This window comes from Desmodus rotundus, chromosome 7, assembly GCF_022682495.2.
Source record: "Desmodus rotundus isolate HL8 chromosome 7, HLdesRot8A.1, whole genome shotgun sequence".
Lineage (NCBI taxonomy): Eukaryota > Metazoa > Chordata > Mammalia > Chiroptera > Phyllostomidae > Desmodus > Desmodus rotundus.
In genome coordinates, this window is record NC_071393.1 from 95,757,747 (window position 1) to 95,780,260 (window position 22,514).

Sequence of the window (22,514 nt, forward strand, 5' to 3'; positions counted from 1 at the left end):
GCCCGCGGCCGGGCCAATCGGCACCGCGCCCGGGGGGGGAGGGGGGACCAGGCCTTTTTTCCCTCCGCGCGGGACCAATCCGTACTTTACAAGCTTGAACTTTTGCCACCCACGGACGAGCGAGCGCGCCCGAGGAGGTACCCCGCCGCGCCGGCTCCAGGGCCTGGAGCGGCCTTAACCCTTCCCGCGCCGGGCGTCCCGCTTCTGCTGCCGCGCCCCCCAGTTCGTCCCTTGATCCTGCGGGATCCCGTCCCCATTTCACTGGCGAAACGTCTCAAGAGAAAGCACGAGCTCTACCCACATCCCTCTCCGTGGAGCAGAGTGAATTGGAGAAGGGGGAGGAGGAAGCATCATCCTTGAGGGGGCCCAGGACCGCCGGCGGCCCTCCTGGCTCCGAGGCTGGGCTGAGGCGACCGAGAGCTCCAGAGCCGGAGACAGTCCCGCCTCTACCCCACCCTCAGCTACTCCCCACCTGGGGCAAACGTGGAGTCCCTGTGGGCGAAGTGTCCCACGGTCCCCCGTTGGGCCCAGTAGAGCGACCCCTGACTTTGCACAGAGGATGTGGAGACCTCGGGCCATCACGGAGATCCCGCTGCCCCAACAAACCAGCCCCTCCTTGTTCCCAAGAGACGCAAGCCAGGAAAGCTCACACGCACACCCATTTTTATTAGCCTTCCCTGGGATGGGGGTTTGCATCAAGTTTAAAGTGCAATGTGTGTTTGTAAATTTGTACTCAAGCCAGGGAGAGAGGCAAAGCGCCCCGTTTGCGTCCTAGTCTCGGTAGGTTCGTGGAGCCCTCGCGCCACCGCCCGTGGTTTTGCTAACCGTGTGTTGTGTGTGTGCGCGCGCGTGTGCTCTCTCGCATCCGTGCTCGCGGCGCATCGCGAGCCCGAGAGCGGGGTGTGGGCGCAGTCAGGCTTGGGGCGGGGGTGCCTGGGCGAGCGTGGGGCGGGGGCCAAGGCTCGGCCCGCCCCAGGAGCCGGCCCCTCATAGCCGCGGGTCCTGCAATGGGACGTGTTCTCCTTTAAGAGTTAAGAAACTTGAAACCTTGTTTGCGCAACAATCAGCGCCGCGGAGCCGCCAAAGTGTCTAGACTGGCATATGATGGGAGGCAGCCAATGACTCCGCGGCGCTCCTCCGGGGGCCCTCAGTGTGCGTTTGAGGAGAACAAAAAAGAGAGAGAGCGCCGAGCGGGGGAGCGAGCGAGGGAGCCGAGCCGAGAGAAAGAGCTGCCCGGCGCTGCCTCGCCAGACTTCGCCGGGACCGCGGGGCCACCGGGAGGCACTTTTTTGTGGAGGGGGGAGGGGGGCGACCTCTGCAGCGCGGCGCCCGGGGCGTCCGAGCGCAGTGTGGGGAGGGCTGCGACCTCTGCCTCGGTGGATTGCATTTTTAATTAAGGATTCCCAAGCAGCTCTTTGGGATTTTTACAGTTTCCACTCATGTGTTGACACCAGCGTTCGGGAGAAACTCGCTCCAAGTGCATCTAGCGCCTAGGACCTGAGACGGAGTTGGCGTTTCGTGCATGCAATTCCAGGGATTTGGGTTTTGTTTGGGGTTTCTTTTTCTTCATTTTCCCCCCTCTTTTTGCAGGGAATAAGAAGGAAGCTGAGGGTATCAACAAGCCTGCCTTTTGGATCCTGCAGGAAAAGCCCATGTAGTTAAGAGCTTGGGTTTTACAGGCAGGGCTTTCCAGACACATTTGGGGGGGAGTTCGACGCGAGCGCTTTGTGCTCATGGACCAGCCGCGCAACTTTTGAAGGCTCGCTAGCCCATGCGGGGACTTTCTGGTGGCGCGCTGCCCGCGGTTCCCCTCAAGCGCCGGGGCTGGAGTTGCTGAGCAGCCCGGCCGCCGGGTCCATGTAGCCGCTGGCCGGGCTCAGACTGCGGCTCGGCGTGCGCGTGTTCCCCGCCGGCCCACCTCCGCGAGCTCCCTCATGTTGCAGCCCTGCGGCGCCCCTTCGACGACAGGCTGTGCGCGGTCTGCACGGCGCCCGGCGGCGGAGCTTCATGTGGGGCTGCGGCCCGCGCAGCCGGCGCCTCGCTGAGGGAACGGACCCCCGGTAACCGGAGACCGCCTCCCCCCCCCACCCCTGGCGCCAAAGGATATCGTATGTTCAGGTCCAAACGCTCGGGTCTGGTGCGGCGACTTTGGCGAAGTCGTGTGGTCCCCGACCGGGAGGAAGGCGGCGGCAGCGGTGGCGGCGACGAGGATGGGAGCTTGGGCAACCCTGCTGAGCCAGCCCCGCGGGCACGAGAAGGCGGAGGCTGCGGCCGCTCGGAAGTCCGCCCGGTAGCCCCGCGGCGGCCCCGGGACGCGACCGGACAGAGAGGCGCCCAGGGCGCAGTGAGGCGCCGACGCGCAGGGGGTCCCCCGAGGCCCATGTCGGAGCCGGTGGCCAGCGCTGGAGGTTCCCCGCTGGACGTGGCGGAGCCGGGAGGCCCGGGCTGGCTGCCCGAAAGTGACTGCGAGACGGTGACTTGCTGTCTCTTCTCGGAGCGGGACGTTGCGGGCGCGCCCCGGGACGCCGGGGACCCCCTGGCCGGGGCGGCCTTGGAGCCGGCGGGCGGAGGGCGGAGTCGCGAAGCCCGTTCCCGGCTGCTGCTGCTGGAGCAGGAACTCAAGACGGTCACGTACTCGCTCCTGAAGCGGCTCAAGGAGCGCTCGCTGGACACGCTGCTGGAAGCGGTGGAGTCCCGCGGCGGCGTGCCGGGAGGGTGCGTGTTGGTGCCGCGCGCCGACCTCCGCCTGGGCGGCCAGCCCGCGCCGCCGCAGCTGCTGCTCGGCCGCCTCTTCCGCTGGCCTGACCTGCAGCATGCCGTGGAGCTGAAGCCCCTGTGCGGCTGCCACAGCTTCGCTGCCGCCGACGGCCCCACTGTGTGCTGCAACCCGTACCACTTCAGCCGGCTCTGCGGGCCAGGTGAGCGCGCCGCGCCGGGCTGGTGGGGACGGGCTAGGGGCCTCCTTCCAGTCTCCTTGCGTGGCCTTTTTTTATCTCGGGCGGGCAGAGGTGTGGTGCTCCCGCGGGTACCTCTGAAGCAAGGGAGCTCCAGTGGAGGCGCCTCACCCTGGTCTTGCCGGGGAGTGGGGATCTGGGCGCACATATCAAATGGCAACTTCACCAAGGCACCGGCAAACTTAAAAGGGTACACCGTGGAGTTTCTCTCTGCAGCTTCAGGGACGGGATGTAGGCTCCAACTTCATAGAGAGGGGGAGGGTAGGCCTAGGAGAAGCCAAACATTGAGACCCCCTATCCCCTATTTCCCCCCAAGCTGTGCTCAGGCCTGTAGCATTTGCCAGCATGTGCCTATACTTACGCTGTAGTTTCCTATATCCAAGTGCAGATACAAGTTGTGAAACCGGGTGTAGACAATTCGTGGTTAGAGACAAAGTGTTTGTAAATTGCCCCACTTGTTCCTTTGTATACTTTGGAGCAAAGCTTTTGCAGGGCAACCCCTCTCAAAGTGGGTACCGCCCTTTTGACCTGATTGCTCCCAGCATCCCTTGGGTGTCAAATGCCAGGGTTTTCCACCATCATTTTCAATTCTGTGTTCAGCTTTTGTGTCCAGTTGAGGGTCCCGGGGGCAAGTATGAGTAGGTGAGGAAGCCAGGTATTTTATTACATCTGAGAACTATGCCCTGTCTTTGTTCTGTACCTGGGACTTCATGCTCACACCCCACCCCCAGCCCAGTCTACCAGAGGATGCCCTGGGTGCTGGAGCAGAGGTGAGGACAGATGGGGCCAGGAACTTGCGGGAACACACATTTTAACCTGTAGTGTCTTTGGGATGTGTGCATCTTAGGTGGCATTGGAGGTTCCTCTGTAGGGGTGTGTGAGTCAAGAGAGTCATAAGCTGTTGGGTGTTGGAGGGCTCTGAGTTTCTCCTTTCTGGTCCCTCCAGAGACAGTAGTCAGCACCCAAACTAAGGGTTCATCGAGGGTCAGATCACATCTCCTGATTCCCAGTGTGAAGGGGGTGAGGGGGAAGTAGGCCTGTGAGTGTGCATGGGGGTAGTGGCTGGAGAGGGAGGGAAAAAGTAGGTGCCCCTGTGGTGGTTTGCTGATGGGGGTTGATGGGGAAAGGCAGCACTCATCTGGCTGCCCTCATGGTTGGTCACTCCAAGCCTGATTCAGGAGCTTTTGGCAGTCCCTGATCTGTGGCCTAGGCTTTCTGTGCCTAGCATCCCCTGGAAGTGGCTTCCTCCCTTCCGCTACCTGGTCTCCTCTCTGTCTCTGGAGAGCAGGACCTCTCTGTGGTTGCCCTGTCACTGGTCATTAGTGTTTAGTGGGAGATCATTGGTTGGGCCCACTCTGCTATTTTAGAAAGCCCTGACAGGTATTTTTTCTTCCATCACGTCTGCCTGCCAGCATATATTTGTTGAGCACTTACTCTGTGCCAGGTACCATGCTGGATGCAGTAGCAGGGAGAGTGGAAATATGAGTAGGATCTCTGTCCTCAAGAAATATAATCTTCCAGGGGACATGGGGGAGAGATGGCAGAAGAAGGGCCAGGCCAGGTCAGGGGGTGTGAACTATCAGAGTGCTGTGGGGTTAGGTATGTAACAGAGTCAACTCCAGGAGCTCCATAGCTCTAACCTGGAGCAGGCCTTAGAGGGTGGGTAAGGGGTATGAGTGTTGAGGACGGGGAAAGACCCAGCTGAGAGTCAAAGAGCCAGGCAAGCTCAGGTATGTGGGTGGGAAGTAGGGGAGTGAAAACGTTGGAGACAACAGACAGGACACACTCTTGCCAAGCATGGGTGGGTCGTCCCTCCTCCTTGGATGAGAAGTCAACTTGGATGTTGGTTTGAGTTTGGTGGGCCTGGGCAGGTACAAGTTGAGGACAAACTGCAGTGGGATGGTGCTTACCCACAGACTTGGTCCTAGGCTCTGTTTGGCCAGTAATACAACTTGACCTTGGATGAGTAACCTACCCTCTTGGTCTCTCTACTGGTCAGTGGGGGTGGCTTTAGGAACATTCTCCACATCTAATTCTAGACTAAGCATTGGCATTTGACTCTCTTCCTGCTCTCAGAAGGAGGCACTATTGCAGGGGCTGTATCTATTCTCCTTCCTCTTCTCCAGCCTAAGGGGCCCCTCTTTCTAGCCATCCTGGGGGCTGTGGGGAGGACTGACGCCTGGGAAGAGTTTCTGGTATGAGTCAGGTAGACCCTCTTGCTTCATTCTGCTGCCTAATGGCATGGGCCGAGGAGACTGGGACTGAGAACGGGGGAGCCCTTTTCTGCTCACCCCACCCCCACCAGCTGGCCGCCAGTCTGGCTCCCAGAGCTGGGCGGGTGCATAGCTGGAGCTCAGTCGTGCGCGTCCTGATAAGGAGACTGCTCCTTCCAGGGCTCTAGGGGAGAGGGCTGGGGCAGACCAGCAGGCAGGCAGGCAGCTAGAGAGTATATTGGAACACCCAGCAGGCCAACTGAGGGACGGCCACCTGGCACCAGTCACCTCAGTGCCCCTGAGCCGCATAGGGATCCCCAGTGACTGGAGGCCCCTTTCTGGGCATTGCAGACCCTCGCCACTCAGAGCAAACCCTGCTCTATCATGCTTCAGGGCAGTGGGGCCAGCTCCCTCTTTGAGCCTCTTTTCCCATCTGTAAAGTGGTAAGGGCGGACAGAGTCCTTGCGGTCTGACGGGCAGATTTCAGGTGACACAGGCCTACCTCCCTAGCCCTGCCCTCTCCCCCACTCTTACCTCAGAACGTGCGTTTCTCCCTCTGCCCAGCTCTGTCTCCACTGCCACCCCCCCACCCCCACCCCGTGGGAGTCAGGTCCCTAGCATTCCCTCCCTTTTGTGTGTCTCTCTCAGTCCCGGGAAAAGCCAGTTCCCTGAGCTTGGTGCCTATGTGGACGGAAATGTGGAGAAATACTTTAATCACAGTTCTAACCTGTGTTTATAGAGCTCCTTTCTCCTGAAAGTATCCATTAACTTTGGAATAAGTCTGCTCTTTGCTTCACCGCTTTTTTTTTCCTTCTGTAATTATATTCAGTAAATTACTGTTATCCAAATTGTGCCAGGGAAAGAGAGACAGAGTGAGAGAGAGAACTTCTAAACGACTGTAGGAGGCCGCCTAGGAAAACACAGGGTTCCCAGGCCAGGACTATAGGAATTAGAACGGGCTAAAAAGTTTTCCTTTTATTTGGCCTGGCATTATCCCTTTGAAATCAGATCAATTTCAAGTTGGGCTTCCAAGCCCCCGCCCCGCCCCTCTGGCCTGCCTGCCCTGCTCCTCCAGGCTCCTCTGAGCTCCTCCTTGGAGGTGAGGAAGGGGTGATAATGTGCAGTTTGCCTCTTGCTGGCGCCAGCCGGCCGCGCTGTTTATCTGGCTGCCTGGGGAATCTGGGCAATTAGGCTCAGCCGGCCTTAAAGTGCCAGGAGCTCCTTTTTTGTGTTTCCCACCCTGGGGGTTGGGGTTCAGCCTAAAGCTTCTGGGGTCAGAGGGGCCAGGCACTGGGAGGCTACCTCCCCACCCACAGCCGCTCCTTGGTAGGGTGGAAACTGGTTGGCCCCGGGAAGCCAATGGAGCCTTTCCTAAGCAAGATGCTGGGCTGCAAGGATGGGGTGGAAGGTGGTGTCCCAAACTGATACTTTACCAGCCACTGAGACAGGCTGTGAAGTCTTCTGGCTTTAGAATTAGATACCAAAAGGCCAGGTACCCTCTGGGGGCTAACTAGGGGCAGTCTGGGCGGAGCTGAGCTGAGCATTAGCTTTCTGGTTGACGGGGCCCCTGGCTGACTGCTCTCTCACTTCTGGAGGAAGCTGGAGGAGATTCCTAAAGTGGATGCCTGAGGCTGGATGTCTGAGAGGACTGGAGTTTCTTCTGATCCCTCTCCCTCTCGCCCTCTCTCCCTCTCTACTTTTCCCTCTTTCCCATTTTCTCCCCCATGCACATTTCTTTCATAGGGGCCTGCAGGACTCTAAAAGTCATTGTTTTTAAATCAACACAACTTTTGCAAGCACCCAGAGCATCTAAGAAGGGAGTGAACAGAGGACCCGGAGGCAGCTCACACCTTCTTATCTGACCTTTTGTCTGTCACACCAGTGTCCCACCTGAGTGCCGACCTTGCTTACCTGATTTAATGTCCTGGAGCTCCATCCTCCTGGATCCACTCCCTGGACGTGTGGGAGTGGAGTGGAGGTACCAGTTTAAGGTCACCCAGTACTGTTCAGAGCAGCATTGTTCCTACTAGCCCCAAAGTGGAAACAACCCAAATGTCCATTAGCTGATGAGTGGATAAACCCAATGTGATAGATCCATACAATGGAATATCATTCAGCCATGACAAAGTATGCCATTCTGATTCATGTTACCACATAGGTGAGCCTTGAGAACATTACGCTAAGCGAAAGAAGCCAGGCACAATATATAAGCCAGAAGGCCATGTAGTGTATGGATCCATTTGTGTGAAGCGTCCGGAGTAGGCAGATCCATAGAGAGAAAGTAGATTTGTGATTGCCTAGGGTTTGGGGTTTGGGGGATTAGGGGCTGACTGCTAATGGGGACAGGGTTTATTTTGAGGTGATGAAAATGTTCTGTAATTAGATGTTGGTCTCACAACTCTGAATATACTGAAAACCACTGACTTATATATCTCAGAAGAATAAATCTAGAAGAGTATGTGAACAATAACTCAATACAGTAACTTGATATTGGTCCCCAACTAGCCTCCTCCTTTGTTTATTTGAAATAAAGTAACTTCTCCTTCCTACCTTTCTGTGTGGCCTTGGGATGGTCCTTTACCTCGCTGGATCTCAGTTGCCCGATCAGTTAAAAGAAGAAATTGAGTTGGGTGAACTCCAAGAAGTTGGGTTAGGCAAACCTCTGACATTCTAAATCCCCCCAATGGGGATGAAGTCTACAGGCCTTTTTACTGTTTTACTTGCCTCGTATGGAAGTTAGTGATTAGCTCCCAGTGCCCACAGTTGTTAAACTTGTTCTGTGCACACTGTTTTGCTGGAGCAAATGGGGGGTCTCTCCGGAGAGCTTTGCAGTCCCTTGCTCGCTGGTGTGTCTGACATTTCAAGTTTGTACATTTGTGCTCTGTCTTGTTCATGTCATTAGAGCCCTGCTAGCTCAGGGCTGGCCATGGGTGATGGGCGTTACAATTCAAGGCCCAGGTGGTCCCTGGAAGACATGCCGGTGTTGATGACAGTGGCTTGACTCCAACTGCTGCCAATTGCTGTTAAGTTTCATTTTTGGGGACAGATCTGGGGGGAGGGGCAGATGTTCAGAGCCTCCCTCCTTGTGTGGCCTGGGCCTCAGCCAATCAGATTTTTGCCAGAGGAACCCTAACGCAGTAATTGCGGTCCTTCTGATAAGTTAGTGGGGCAGTGGAAGGGCATGAAGCTGGGGGTCAGTAGACTTGGCTTCTGGTTCTGGCTCTACAACCAGCTCCTTGTCTGGCCCTGGAGGAGTCCCTCTCACTGCCCACACCTCAGTCTTCTCTGTACGGTGGGAGCACCGGCCTCAATTCTCCTTCCCTGTGGAACTTTAGCTCTACCTGTGTTTTGATTCTCTAGCCCCTCCAAGTACTGAGTACCCGTAGATGAGGTGACTCTTACTGAAGGCCAATAGCTCCCCTACTTGAGTCCCGTTTAAGGTCTCCCTTGGATCACCCCTTTGGCCCCTTAGGTCCTCTTTATCTACCCCTTTGTCCATTGCTGCCCCCAACTTTACCATTATCCTCATCACTGTTGTCTTTGTCCACAGAGGCTTACTGAGCACTCTCTGTGCAGATGAGGTGACTCAGCTGGGATGAAGAGGTGGAAAGGGGGTGCCTTTGATTACCTGTCTCATTGGGGGGTAGAGCAGAGTCAGGCCTGGGCTCACATCCTAGTTCTCTCCTGATTGACTGGGTGAGTCAGCTGGGCAAGTCAGTTTTCTCATCCGCAAGGTTGGAACTATGTTGATCATCTTGTCTTTGAGGAAGGATGAAATAAGAACAAGTGCCCAGTGAGCATAATTAACCACACTCTACCTGAGGTCCAATAGGGTAAAATACAATAAATAAAATTGAAAATGCCTGGCATGGAGAGAGACACAGCATAGGCTTTCTGCAAATGTTTGCTTCTCTCCCAGTAGCTACTCCATTATTAACTTTTCCTCCTCCCTAAATTCTGTCCACAAAAGATTCCCTGTTTCTAGACCACAGCGCCTTCACTTTGTTAAAATAATTTCTGGCTGGAAGAGCTGAAGCTACATAGGGTGTGCGGAGCAAAACAAATGCTCCTACAGCTAATTGCGCCTTATTATAATTGCGAAAAACACTTATTACCCCTTGTGTCATTACTGATACCTGCCTAATAACAGTTATTACCACTTCACTACCACTGAGGGTTTGTTTTATTTTGCGATTTGATGGTGTTTAGTTTCATTTAAGGAAAATGAAGGGTCATTTCATTCATGCAAATTGTTACTTAGTTTAGCAAATTGTTACTTCCCCTAAAGCAAGAGGCTAAGGAATTCTTCTGAAGACAAAGTATATGTTTTTAAGGAGGAGTATTTTAGGCAAATGAAAGGAAACCAAAAGAAAAATACTGTAGACAATAAGGAGTCACAGAGGGTCTGAGCTGGAAGGCAGTAGGGAGCTCATGTCCCACCCTTTCGCTCTGCAGAGTGGGGGCACGGAGGCTCTCCCCAGAGAATGCTAGTTCTAATGCAGCTTGTTTGGAAACGAGCTTCTGTGTCGGAGCCTCTGCACTCACACTTGGTTCTGATGAGACTTGCCAGCTTTAGCAAAGACAAATACAGAATGCCCAGTAAGTTGGAATTTCAGGTGAACAGCACATACCTTTCTAGTATAATTATGTCCCAAACATTGCGAGGGACATACTTCTACCAAAAGCTTATGCCATGCATGAGTATTTCCAAAAATCAGATTTACCTGAGCATCTGTTATTCTGTTTGTTTGTTTGTTTGTTTTTAAGATTTTACTTATTTATTTTTAGAGAGAGGGGACAGGCAGGAGAAAGAGAGGGAGAGAAACATCAATTTGAGGGAGATATATCATCGGTTACCTCTTGCACACCCACAGCAGGGACCCCGCAGCCCAGGCATGTGCTCTGATTGGGAATCAAATCCGCAACCCTTGGGTTCGCAGGTGGGCGCTCAATCCACTGAGCCACTCAGCCAGGGCCCGAGCATCCGTTATTCCATCAAGCAACCCTGACTTTGACTTTGCCCTGCACCTACGTTTCTCTTGTTACAATAATAAAAGTTACTGTTTGTGGAGGTATTTTTCCACAGTACAAAGAAGTCTACTAGGCATTTTGTATACATTTATCTTCTTTCACCCTCCTGGAAAATCCGAGGGGTCTATATGATTATTGTCACCATTTTAGAGCTGAGGAAACAGCTCCGAGAATTGAAGTAACTTGCCCGAGGTCGCACAGCCAAAGGTGGCAGAGCAGGGACTGACCCTAGGTCTGGACCCCACGCCTGTGGCGTTGCTGTTGGGCAGTGATGTTCCAGTGGATTTGGGCATCAGAGGTGATGGGAGAACAGGAGGGTTTCCTGCGAGCTGCGTTTATTATTGGAGGAAATCAATATTCGAAAGCATGTAGAAGAACCCCCAGGTGTGAACTCTCCCACCCTGGCAGTGACGTGCTGTCTCCTGTCTTCCAGAATCACCGCCACCCCCCTACTCTCGGCTGTCTCCTCGTGAAGAGTACAAGCCACTGGGTAAGTGTGTCCTCCTTCCGACCCTTGGGGAGGTGTGTCCATCCTGTCTGGGCTCCCTTTCAGCCTCACTGCTGAAGGGCTGGAGGGGGGAGAGAAAGCTGGTCTGGTTGCCTTTGAAATGGGGTAAAGTTTTACAAACATACCCTCAGTTGGGCCAGAGCAGACTCAGCCTCTCCAGAGGGCTATTTACATCTTGGAATTCCTCAGCTCATCATTAACCTCTCTGTGACCTTTAAACATGGGCCTGTGGGAGATGAATGGGTTTCAACTTAAGCATCTCATTGGAGAGGTGGGTTGGTATTCGTCTCTTCTCCTTTCTCTCTCTCCCCCAGTCTTAGATTGTTCTCCTTTCATGTGTACTAATTGTTATTATGACAGATACATTGAGCAAGAAATCACTATTGAGAGGAGCTGTAGGTTTTTTCCCTTTTTAAGATAAGAAATTTACCTGGGCAGGAATAGCAGTAATTGGAACATTAAGAAAGCTTGAGTATTGCTACGTAAAGCCCCTGGCATGGTGCTGAGTCGAGGTGGTTATGCCGTGTCAGACGGGTCCCATTCAGAGGCGGAATGTGTTTTCTGTAAACCCTGGGGCTAGGTGAGCGGCTCCTACTCTGCAGTCAATGTGTATGGTGGTGGACGCAGAGAAGGCTTGTTTTCCCGGCTGTCTCATTTCCCCCAGTGGAGAAGCCTGGCGGTGGGGCGAGGTAGTTTGGCTTTGACAGCACCAGGAGAGAGAGTGGCTCTGTGACCCATGCAGTTCCCGTGGGACTTAAGCTTTAAAAGTTAGATGGCGTGGCAGTGATGCTAACACGTTCCATCAAGTAACCACAAAAAGTGGGTTTGGTTTTGTTTTGGGAAAGTTCTCTTCCCAGTACCGTGTGTCAGCATCATCTGGGAGGTCCCTCCTAAGTGTTGTCAACTCTCAGGCATCCAGGCCAGTTTCCCTTCCAGGCCCTCCTGTGGAGTCAGAAGTGCCCACCAGGTCCCTCCGGGAGTTTGACCTCCTCCGTCTAGGAGGACAGGGGCTGTCCCAGGACGGCATGTGAGTCAGTGGCTTAACGATGGCAACTTCCTCATTACTTTTCCGGACATATGGTCATCCCATGGATGGAGGGTCTTTATTTAGTTCTCTGGGGAACTGGAGAGATCATCTGGTTGGACCCCGTCATTTCATAGAGGGGGAGTCAGACTTGAAGGATAGGGCAGGCTGCCCAGCTGATGAACAGCAGGGCCGAGGTAGAACCCAGAGCAGCCCCCTATTCAGCCCTCTGGGTCCCCAACCTTCCCTCACAGGCTTGTCTCAGCATTTCCTAAGTCAACATAATTGCACTAGTCACTTAGACAATCCCTAGTTCCATTAGAGGGGGGAAAATAACCCTCAAATGTTCTTAGCAAAGTAGCACCTCAGTTTGAAAGTCAAGGATCATTGCCCTAAGGAATTGTGGGTCAGCCTGTGATAAAGCAGCAAAAATCCGGACACCACTTAGCCCTGCAGACTGACCATTTGGAAGTCAACAGGTGTCCTGGTTATTTTACGAATGGGACAACTGAGGCCTAGAGAGAGGAAGTGACACTTGCTGGTGGCCACATAGCTCAAGGGTCTGCAAACAACAGCCTACCATCTGTTTTTGTATCATTTGGGAGCTAGGAATGGTTTTTACTTGCTTAGATGGTTTTTAAAAAACAGTCGAAAGAAGAATACTACTTCATGACATGTGAAAATTATATGAAACTCAAATTCCAGTGTTCGTAATAAAGTCTGCTGGAACGTAGCCACACTCACAGTTTCTGTATTGTCTGTGGCCGCTTCCACACTGTAGCAGCAAAGCTGAGTAGTTGCAGCAGAGATTGTATGGCCTGCAAGGCTGAAAATGCTTCCTATCAGGCCCTTTGCAGAAAAAGGCGATGACCTCTGGTTTTGCTGGCTAGGGACTCGAATCTGGGGCTCCAGCTTCCAGCTGGGGTCCCTCATTGGGGCTGGAGCTGCATGATCAAGGTGCGGAGTGTTCTTTTTCTACAACGGCCAGAAGATACTTCAGACTTCGAGGGCCTCCCTAGGAGCACCAGACGTGAGGGTTTGGAGAATTCGTTGTAGGGACTTACTACAATAGCTGCGAAAGCTGGGGGCTGCCTGCCGTTCCCACTCCTGGAAACCTCACAAAGCTATCTGTGTTGGCTCCACAGTGGTTCACCAAGAAGTAGGTTCAGCCTGTGATGGTGCTACTTCAAACAAGAAGTGGCAGCAAAACTTGGGGCGCTGAACACTTTGGGAACATTCCGGCATTAAAAGCAACAATCTTAAGAAGGTCCCCCTGAGGCATTGAGATTTTTTTAAAAGAGAGTTTCCATCTGTCCTTATTTTCCTCCCAACACATTTTACCAGCAGATAACTTTTTCGTGCCCTGATAAATAGTCCGAGTTATTTTTTTTTTGGTATTATTTTCTTTTCCTTGCATTGTTGCTTTTTCATAAACAAAAAGTCAGTTCACTTCTAAGCCTCTGTGATCACATGAGAGCAAAAAACAAAATAAAACCCAGAACACCCAGTCAGCATCTGGCAAGTGGGAAACGAAAAGAGAAAAGAGGCCAAACTGGTTAATGTCTCATCTTCCCGCTCTCCAAGCCATGTGGTAAAAGGAAAAAAATAATCCTGCAGGGTCGAGTGGAATCCTGGCCAGTGAGGGCCTAGGCTAACGGCTAACGGTTTTTGCCCTAGGAATCCCCAGCTTGGGGTGCCTCTCCTGAGCCAGGTGGTACCAGCTGAGCCAGACCTGGGTTGCGCTGGGTGAGATGATGATGATGAAGGTGCTGCAGGCCTCACAGAACATGCCTCCCGACTCCTGGACAGGCCTGTCCCTTAACAGGGACAACACCCCGTTGCTGGTAGCAGGAGGCACAGGCCCAGGAAAAATTTTCCAAGTCTGCCTGCCCCAGAAGGCATTGGCTTGTCAAACTAGCAACTCAGTGTTCAAGAAAAAAACGTGCAAAAGATTTTCCTTTCCCCGTCTAACAGCACTGCAGACAGGGGAAAACAAATAATGCACGCCATATGAAGTACTTAAAACTACTTAAAAAGACTGTCTTAAAAAAACAGTCCAGGCATTGAAAATTGCTCTGTGAGCAGGTTTGGATGTTAAGGAGTGGAGGAGGGGAGAGAGAAAAAAAAAGTTAATCTTCCAGCAAATGCTTGAGCCCTTAATTAGAGGGGTGTAGCGGGACAGAGTGAGGATGGCTGGTAACTTGTTAAAACAGAGTTTCCTCAGCTCCAGTGAGAGGAAGGAAGGAAGGAAGGAAGGAAGCAAGAAGGAACAACTTCAAGAATTTTAATGGTTGTAATTAAGTACAGCAGCCAGCTATGAATTGTTTAGGGGCTTAATTTAACCTTAACCAAGGAGGCTCCAAGTTGCTACTTGCTCAGTCCCCTGAACTTGGGTTATTTCTGTGGTCAAAACGATTGAAACTTTTTCAGGTGCCAGGGTTGCAGCAGTCAGCATTTTCCAGAAGAGTTCCAGGGCCGGCTGGCCTGGTCTCGTATGATCATGGGACAGGGTTACAGAGTGGCATCAGAAAGTTGGGAGGGACCCACTGCCCTTTGCAAGCTCTTGCATGCACACACGTGCACGCAGATGCATGAGAAAGCAGAAGAGGGAGGCGTGCCCCGCAGCTGGCTAAGTTCTCTTTCCCTTTCCTCCCACAGATCTGTCTGATTCCACATTGTCTTACACTGAAACGGAGGCCACCAACTCCCTCATCACTGCTCCGGGTGAATTCTCAGGTTGGCATTTTTTGTCTCTGCATGTTGCTGTTGTGTTGAACTTTACAGATGGGGACAGGTGGGAGTGGTGCTTGATGGAGGCTTTTTTGATATTCCCACTTTTCTTTCCCTTTTCCTCCCACCTTTTGGATGTGAAGACTGCTTATGTCTTCATCTCTGGTGTTCCAGGGTTTGAGAACAGAACAGTCTGTATGAGTGAGACCTGAAGATAACAACTTAAAGTGCCTGTCAATCCGTGTTTTAACGAGTTGTCTCTACCTTGTCTCGTGGAAATGAGGAAGCCCAGCACAACTCTTCATCTCTCATTTTAGCAAGGGATCTTCTTCCCCCAGCTGCCGAGAGGCAGCAAATGGATGTGTTAGTATACATTTCTCTTCATGGGTTTCTCCTTTTGTCCCCACTCTGAGGAAGGATGTACACGGAGGGTCAGAAGAGGGGGAAATGGAGTGGGTGCAACAAGTTTTCAGGAGGGTCTGGTGATCAGGGAGTTTGCTAGAAGCCAGTGGTTTGTTTCCCTGACTTTCCTTGCGTAGTGGATGCCGGGCTAGCTTGCAGAGAGAATGCTGGTTTGGAGCTCCCACCCCTGGCAATTGAGTTGACCCTGGGGGCGTTCCAGAAATACCTAAATCAAGCTTTCCTTAAGAAATAAGTTGGTGGTCACCCGGGGGGCGTAGAGGGCCAGGAGGGACATGGATGCCAAGGTCTGTGGGGCCCTTTGGGAACATGGTGGTGATGCCCTGTGAGGATAGCTGGGCCCTGTGGCCTGGCTCTATGCTGCATGGTGTGACAGACAGCCCCTCGGGCTGGAGCTGCTTCCCAAGCAGGCGTGGCTGGGTCTCGGCCTGAATCTCTGTCTGTATCTGAGCTGTCTTTCCTGTGCCCCATGCCCACACCATGATAGCAGCAACAGTGACCAGAGCTGTTGAGTGTTACGTTGGGCCATGGCGTGTGCTTGGGCCCCTTTACTTCAGTACGGCAGTAAAGGAACTTGGCTGGCGGCACGTAGTAGCAGAGCCATCTGTCACTGTACTCCACTGTTCTGCCTCCCATTTTCCTGCAAGAGCCGAGTGTACCTCTGGTAAACTTGTCCTGCACAAAGTCCTGGCTGTCATTGCTGCCGTATTCTCCCTATGACTGCACAAAGCTGGCTGCTCAGGGCTGCCTGGTCACTCCCCATCTGCAGGGTCCTTCCCTCCACTCTGTTCCATCACAGCCATGGGAGGTCACGTGACCACTGTGTTTTGCCATGTATAATGTGCACTTTTTTGCCCAAATTTTTGAGGGAAAAATAAGGATGTATATTATACACGGGTAGTATTAATTCTGTATCTATATAAATGTTTTTAATTCTTTTATTTATGCTCATACATTAAAAGTATAACTCTAGAAAGCAATAATAATATCATCTGTATACAAAATAATACCCTGGAATATAATTGGTTTTGTTTCTAAATATAAATAAATAAAAATTGAATTAAAAAATTAAAATGAAAGATTTTTTTCCTGAAAGTTTGAGCAAAAAAACATGGGAGTGCATTATACATGGGAGTGCATTATACATGGGAATGCCTTATACATGGGAGTACCTTATACATGGGAGTGCATTATACATGGCAAAAGATGGTACATCTGTTTCAAAGCTAGAGAAACTAGCCCTGACTGGCGTGGCTCAGTTGGTTGAGCATCCTGCAAAGCGAAGGGTTGCTGGTTCGATTCCTGGTCAGGACAACCCAGTTGCTGTTTCTCTCCCTCTCTTCCCCTCTAAAAATAAATAAATAATATCTTTAAAGAAAAAGAGTAGGAAAATGCTCTAAAAGAAAAAGAAATTTGAAAGATAGAGAAACTGGAAGCTGGAGCAGGAAGTGACTTGGCAGGGTTGTGTTAGTGGGGCTTATGGCACAGCTGGTCCTGGGACCTAGGTCTTCTGGACCCTACTTGCCTTCTGGTTTCTGGCGGCCCCTCTCATTGGGCCATTTTGTTTTCTTTGCCTATTGGCCCTACCTGGTTATAGTGCCTTCTCCTGAAAGACTTAACTAATAAAACACAAGGAGTTAACATTTTAATCCTTTCTTTTTCCTCTGTGACTGTAGGGATGGACGCCACATATGATTTTGAAGAGGATTAAAAGTATGTCTGAATGCATGATTCTGTGTCCCTGACAACCCTCAGAGTGTGTTTAATTTAGATGGGTCGCATTGGCAGTGGTTGGATAGATGGGTAATTTTTTGACATTCCCCTTTTCCCCATTGTTAATGATGGAAACTCCAATGTGCGGAGGTGCCTTACAGTTTCACAGTGTGTTTACAAGCATAGTCTTTTGATCTGTCATCCCAGAATGGGCCAGGTGTGTGGCTCAGGCAGGAAGAAGCAGGCTCCAGACCATCTGCTGGAGGCCCCTCCCTTATCTGGTTCCCAGGAGACAGCGCCCCCTGGAGGCTGGAAAGTCTCTAGAGACACTGGGGCCATTGGGTTTGGCTGCTTCTGGGGTGCCCGCTGTTTGGGATTCCCACTGTTTGGGATTCCCGCCGTTATCCCAGAGCAGTCTTTGGTTCTGGCCACTGAGAAGGCCCCTGCTGCTCTCTGCTGTGGACCAATACTGTGTGGTTCTCATGAGAAAATTTGGCATCCAGTGGCTTTGGAATTCTAAGGGGGTAAAGAACTGGGGAAGAAGTTTGGGATTTCCTGTGGAGGGGAGATTGAATGGGGTGTGGTGGGCTTTTGTCTGAGTTCTGGTGGTCCCAGTAGGCCAGTGGCATTCCCCACTGTGGTCGTTCAGTCGCTTTCCAGGGACAACATGTGTCTCCTGCTCCAGGCTCTTCCAGTTTACTTGTGCCGTGAGAGCCTGCAGACTGACAGGTCGGCACTGCTCCTGCCTCCCAGGAGCTCACAGGCTTTCAGCTGCAGTGGCCAGCACACTGGAGAACAGGCTCAGGGAGGGAGGTCCTGCAGGGTGGGGGAAAAGCCAAGAGGGGTGGCTGTCTGTGTGGATAATGCAAGCAGGAGTCATCCTGCAAATACAGAATGCAGGATGGTGCCCAAGGGCAGGGCGGGAGGCGAGGTCAGGAAAGTGAGGGGCAGGATGTGTTGAGCCAGGGTGGGGCATCTTATGTTCAAGGACAGATAATAATGCTGCTGGGGGTGACAACAGTTGGCAGTTATTGACACTTACTACTTAACACTTTGCTAAGCACTGGTCATTCTGTCTCACTGACTCTGTCACAACCCAGGGACACAGATGTGATTCTCCCTATTTTATAGGCGAGGAAACTGAGGCTCATCTCTGCGCCAGCTGCCCAACTTCACAAACTGTAAATGGCAGGCAGGCGATGGGAGCCCGAGCAGTGTGACTGCCCAGCTCTCCACCCTGAGGGCCCTGCCTGGCATTCCACAGCAAGGGTTCCCACCCCTACTGGGAGGCACACCCTGGGGGGCAGTGTAGAATGATCAAAAGGAGTCTGGGGCCCTGGCTGGTGTGGCTGAGTTGGTTGGTGAATAGGGTAATTCAGTAGACCAAAAGGTCGAGGGTTCAATTCCTGGTCAGGGCACATACCCAGGTTGCAGGTTTGATCCCCAATCAGGGTGCAGACGAGAAGGCAACCAATCGATATCTCTCTCTCTCTCTCTCAAAGCATTGAAAAAAAAAGTCCTTGGATGAAGATTGAAAAAAAAAAAGGAGCCTGGAGGCAACCAGTCCCAATTTAAGTACCAAGGATGGGGGTGAGGGGCTGGCTAGCAGCACCGGCTCTGTGCTCATCCCTGTCTCCACCCGGCAAACCCTGCAGACCACCCAGAAACCATTCCAGCCAGCTGTCGGCACTGCCTCAGCCCCTTGTCTCCCTCTGTCCGAGAGCCTGCGCCTTCCTGCTGTCTTGTGCAGCCCCAGGACGGAGACCGCCCTTGTTCGTCTTGCACAATGACAATCCCAGCACCCGGTCTGGGGCTATTTTTATCCAGTCCAAGGTCTCTGCTTCATTTTGCTGTTCACTTTAGAAGGAATGGTGGGAATTTTGAAGCTCAGTCACAGCCAGGCAGTCAAGAACGCATCAGTTGGGGGTGGGCAGGGCAGGGCAGGGCACGGGGAAGGCAAGTGGGACAGTTTTGCTTCAGCTTTCTGCTGAGTGGTTGACAGCACTTTCATCCAGTCTCTACATCACCACCAGATCTAGATCCTAGGGCCATGACCCTCTGGGTCCCTTGCCTCACACAGAGCCTGGGGTGCTCCCCCCCTCCACTGTCTAAAGCCCCCTTAGGCTATTCTCTTCCTCTGCAACATTTCTGCCTCTTTCCTATTGCCTTGATTTCAGTTGAGTTCCAGGAGAAAAGGAAGATTAGCTAGTTAAATTCACACTAAAGTGTAAGTGGTCGGTAGACAACCCTTCTTGGCAATTTAAAGGCAGAATGTGCCATAATTCAAAGAATTAAAGGGTGAAGGGCCACATGGGAATGGCCATCCTAGGGAGGGCTGAGGGAGGAAGGCAGGGTTCTCGCAGCTCTAAAATACTCTAGGCTAGAAGAACCAGAATGAGCAGGACACAGGAGCTCTGGGCTCTGGGACAAGGAGCAGCCAGTGAGTTCTGGGTCCTTTAATGAGAACTTGAAGGGGTGGAGCTGCCTTAGAAGCCAGGCCTGCCTGACTCCGTGCGGGGGGCTGGGGTGCAGCACTGAGCAGGCTTCTTCAGGAACCAGTGACTTCTCTTAGGCATCCTATGCTAGTGCCTATTGGACAACAGTTCATGTGCTTTATTGTTTTTATTTTTTTAAATTTTTATTTATTGATTTTAGAGAGAAAGGAAGGAAGAGAGAGAGAAACAAAGAAACATCAATTTTGTTGTTCCCCTTATTTAGGCATTCATTGGTTGCTTCTTGTATGTGCCCTGACCAGAGATTGAACCCACAACCTTGCTGTGTTGGGTTGATGCCATAACCAACTGAGCTACCTGGCCAGGGCTCAAGTGCTTTATTAAGCACCCAGTGTATGTAAGCCGTGTTGCAAGCTGCCTGTCATGGGAACTTGGCTGTCCCCTTTGCTGACCTTGGGTGTGTGTACCAGTTTCTCAGTCCTTGAAACATGCTGGTTTCTTGAGAGCTTTGTCAGCAAGGGTGAGCCCCTCATTTTAAAGAGGAAGGGAGGGAGCTACACAGGGTTATGTGGAGAGTTGGGGTCTCAGCTGGATTTCTTCCACCAATCAGACTAAGTTCCTTGAGGGCACAGACCCTTCTCTAGGATGCTTGCATTTTGTAGATTGACTGGTTTGGGAACAGAGGCTCAGAGAGCTTAGAACAGTAGCTGAGGGCCACACAGCAAGCATAAGCAAGTAGAGCCAGTTCATGACCTAGGTGACTCCATGCTGCCCATTCACCTGCCACTTTTCGGTGGTCCCTGAACAGGCATCTTTTGGGATCGGTGCTGTGTAATGTTCATCTTCGGTGCCTGCAGAAGCTGGGATAGAAGCATGTTGAGGCAGTATTGTCTCCTGCTGCTCCCTGATTCTATAGGGCCCAAGCACGCTCTCTTCAGATATGCACATCTAGCAATGTGGGCTGAAGAGCATGGACTCTGTACCAGTGGGCCTTGGGTTCAAGTCCCAGCCGTGATATTTCCTAGTTGTAGGCCTGGAGACACAGATAAAAATTATATCATTTCTGCCCTCGGGGTGTTCACAGACAGGTAAAGACACAAACAGTAGTAGTGAGAAGTAGTGTAAGAGGCAGTCCAGAGGAAGAAGGGGTTAGTGATAGACTTTCAGCATGGTAGGGAGATGTTCCAGGAAGACTCCTTGGAAGAGGTGATATCCAAATTGGATTTTGCAGGATAAATAGGAATCTACCAAAGAGACACATTCTAGGTCCAAAAAATAGCAGGTGCAGGGCCCAGAGGTACGAAAATAGCCTGATGTTGAGAAGCCAAAGGAAGTCAGAGGGGTTGGGAAGCAAAGCACCAGGTCTTGGTGGGAGATAAGGCAGGGGGAGGCCAGGGCCTGGTAATACTTGTTAAAAATGTTTTACTATAATACATAGAGTGCATAAGTAAGTGTCCAGCTCGGTGAAGCGTCACAAACTGGTCCCCCCTTGGCAACATTGCTGTGCATGGCCGTGCTCGACCCTGACACTCGACAGAGCTCATTGCCCACGGATCCAGCACTGCTGCATTTCTAGTGAGTGGGCAGGGGGCTATGGTTTTAGCTAAAAAGAGGGTTTTGGTTGGTTTTGGAGGGCAAGAAGGACATTTTACCTGGAGTTTGGGACATATGGTGTCCCGACATAATCAGATGTGAACCTCGACCCTCATGGGTTCAGAGCTGGCTCTTTGAGTGTGGCACACACCTGCTCCGCCTGTCTCCCAAGTCAGGCTCCAGCCTAGGAGTGGTGGACAGGTGTCCGGACTGACTGAGCTCTCGGACCAGGACCGGCTTGCCACTCCCAGTCCAGAAATGGCCTCAGACTCTTGCCTCCTCTTGTGATACGGGTGGAGGAGAAGAAGCACTCGCCTCTGGTTCTAAAATCAGCAGCTTTTTGGACTAATATTAAGCCTCTGCCTTGCATTTCTTAGCTTTGACCAACCAAAGGAAAAAAGAGCCTTCTTCCCTCCATAAAACCTCCCAGGTATTTCACAAAGGGACCCATTCTTCCTGGGCTGGTTGTTTGAAGTTGGAATAGAGGAGTGGCAAAGGTGACTTCAGTAGTCTTGGGAGGAACAGGCAGTGGTGGAGGGGTTCTGGGCAACCTGGTTGGTCACGAAGCAGTGTGGGGTTTACCACAAAGCTAGAGTGGGATCCAGGCTTGGCTTTGCCCTTTACCCTGCTGTGACCTCAGGTAACTCCTCACTCTCTAGTCTCAGTTTGCTCAGCTGTACATTGGGGCCATTGGGTCACTGATTTTGGGGGTCTCTTGATGCTGATGTGTTCCTAGGCAGAGGGTGCCAGTTCTTGAGCCTCTAGGGGTTGTGTGGAGAGCTGGCGCTTCCAGCCTGTAGCATCTTAGCTTCTCATTGTCCCAAAGCAAAACTAAGGCCTGGGATAAGACCATGTGGAGGGAGGGGAATGTTGTCCTGGATTCTCCCCACCCCCTATTTCAGAGCACTAAAGCTTGAGGAAGAGAGTGAGGGTACCTTTGACTGATGACAAGTCCAAGGCCCAGAGCAGGGGCAGACTCAACTTTTACATTCTCTGAGGTCTCTGACATAGGACCCCAGGGCCGGTATGTTCCCTGACTGTAGGTTTTGGGGTGACAAGTCAGTGTATTGAACATTTGTCAAGAACCGACTCTGTGCCAGTGTCAGGTGATACAAAGCGAAAGCCTGGACCTTTCCCTTGAGGTGCTGATGGTCTAGAGCAGCAGGCAAAGCATGGTGGGTCACTGTGTTGCGTGCCCTGGAGCTGTGGGCACAGTTTAGCCCCAGCACAGAAACAGGAGCAGGGAACTCTGTTGGGCGTGGAATGGCATGTTCAGGGAAAGCTTCAAGAAGAAAGTGATTCTGAGTTGGGTTTTATAGGGTGACTAAGAGTTCACCGAGAAGACAACAGGGTGTAGACAGCCGGTAGGACAGAAGGAACAGCTCATGGAGAAGCAGAGAGGTGTGCAGCCGCACCGCACACTCTCCATTTGTGGCTAGAGGTTAATATGTGAGAGATGGGGCAATAGGGGAAGATGAAGCCAGAGGGGGTATCTTGAATTTGGAGGAATGGGCTGGAACAGAGGGACTGTGGTTACTGGGGCCAAGGGAGTTTTGGGATGTACTTGGTTCTGAAGGGGCTCTGGACCATGTCTGGCATCTAATACAGGGCCTATCCCATGGCCAGAGGTCATTGTGGAATAAATGAATGACTCCTTGCCTGGGACAAAGAGATCCACAGAGAGAGCACATATAACCGTAAAGACAGATCATAACACATATTAAAGACTCATAGCTAATACAGCTCTGTGCTTGGCACTCTCTAAGTGCCATGCGCCTATTCATTCATGGGGTCCACCACACGACTCTTATGAAGTAGCCACTCTTATTAGCCATGTTAAAGGAGAGGTAACTGAAATTCAGAGAAGTTAGTAAC

General features: G+C 52.0%; 1 protein-coding gene across 1 annotated transcript in view; it reads left to right on the top strand.

The window, feature by feature from the left end:
* The first annotated feature begins 205 nt into the window (after positions 1–205).
* SMAD6 (SMAD family member 6) overlaps positions 206–22,514 on the top strand; it is a 77,164-nt gene continuing 54,855 nt past the window's right edge. Inside the window, exons 1-3 of the mRNA XM_024567278.4 lie at positions 206–2,918; positions 10,632–10,688; positions 14,389–14,466. Of these exons, the coding sequence (XP_024423046.3) occupies positions 2,111–2,918; positions 10,632–10,688; positions 14,389–14,466 (943 nt within the window). The 5' untranslated portion in view covers positions 206–2,110. The remainder of the gene's footprint in view (positions 2,919–10,631; positions 10,689–14,388; positions 14,467–22,514) is intronic.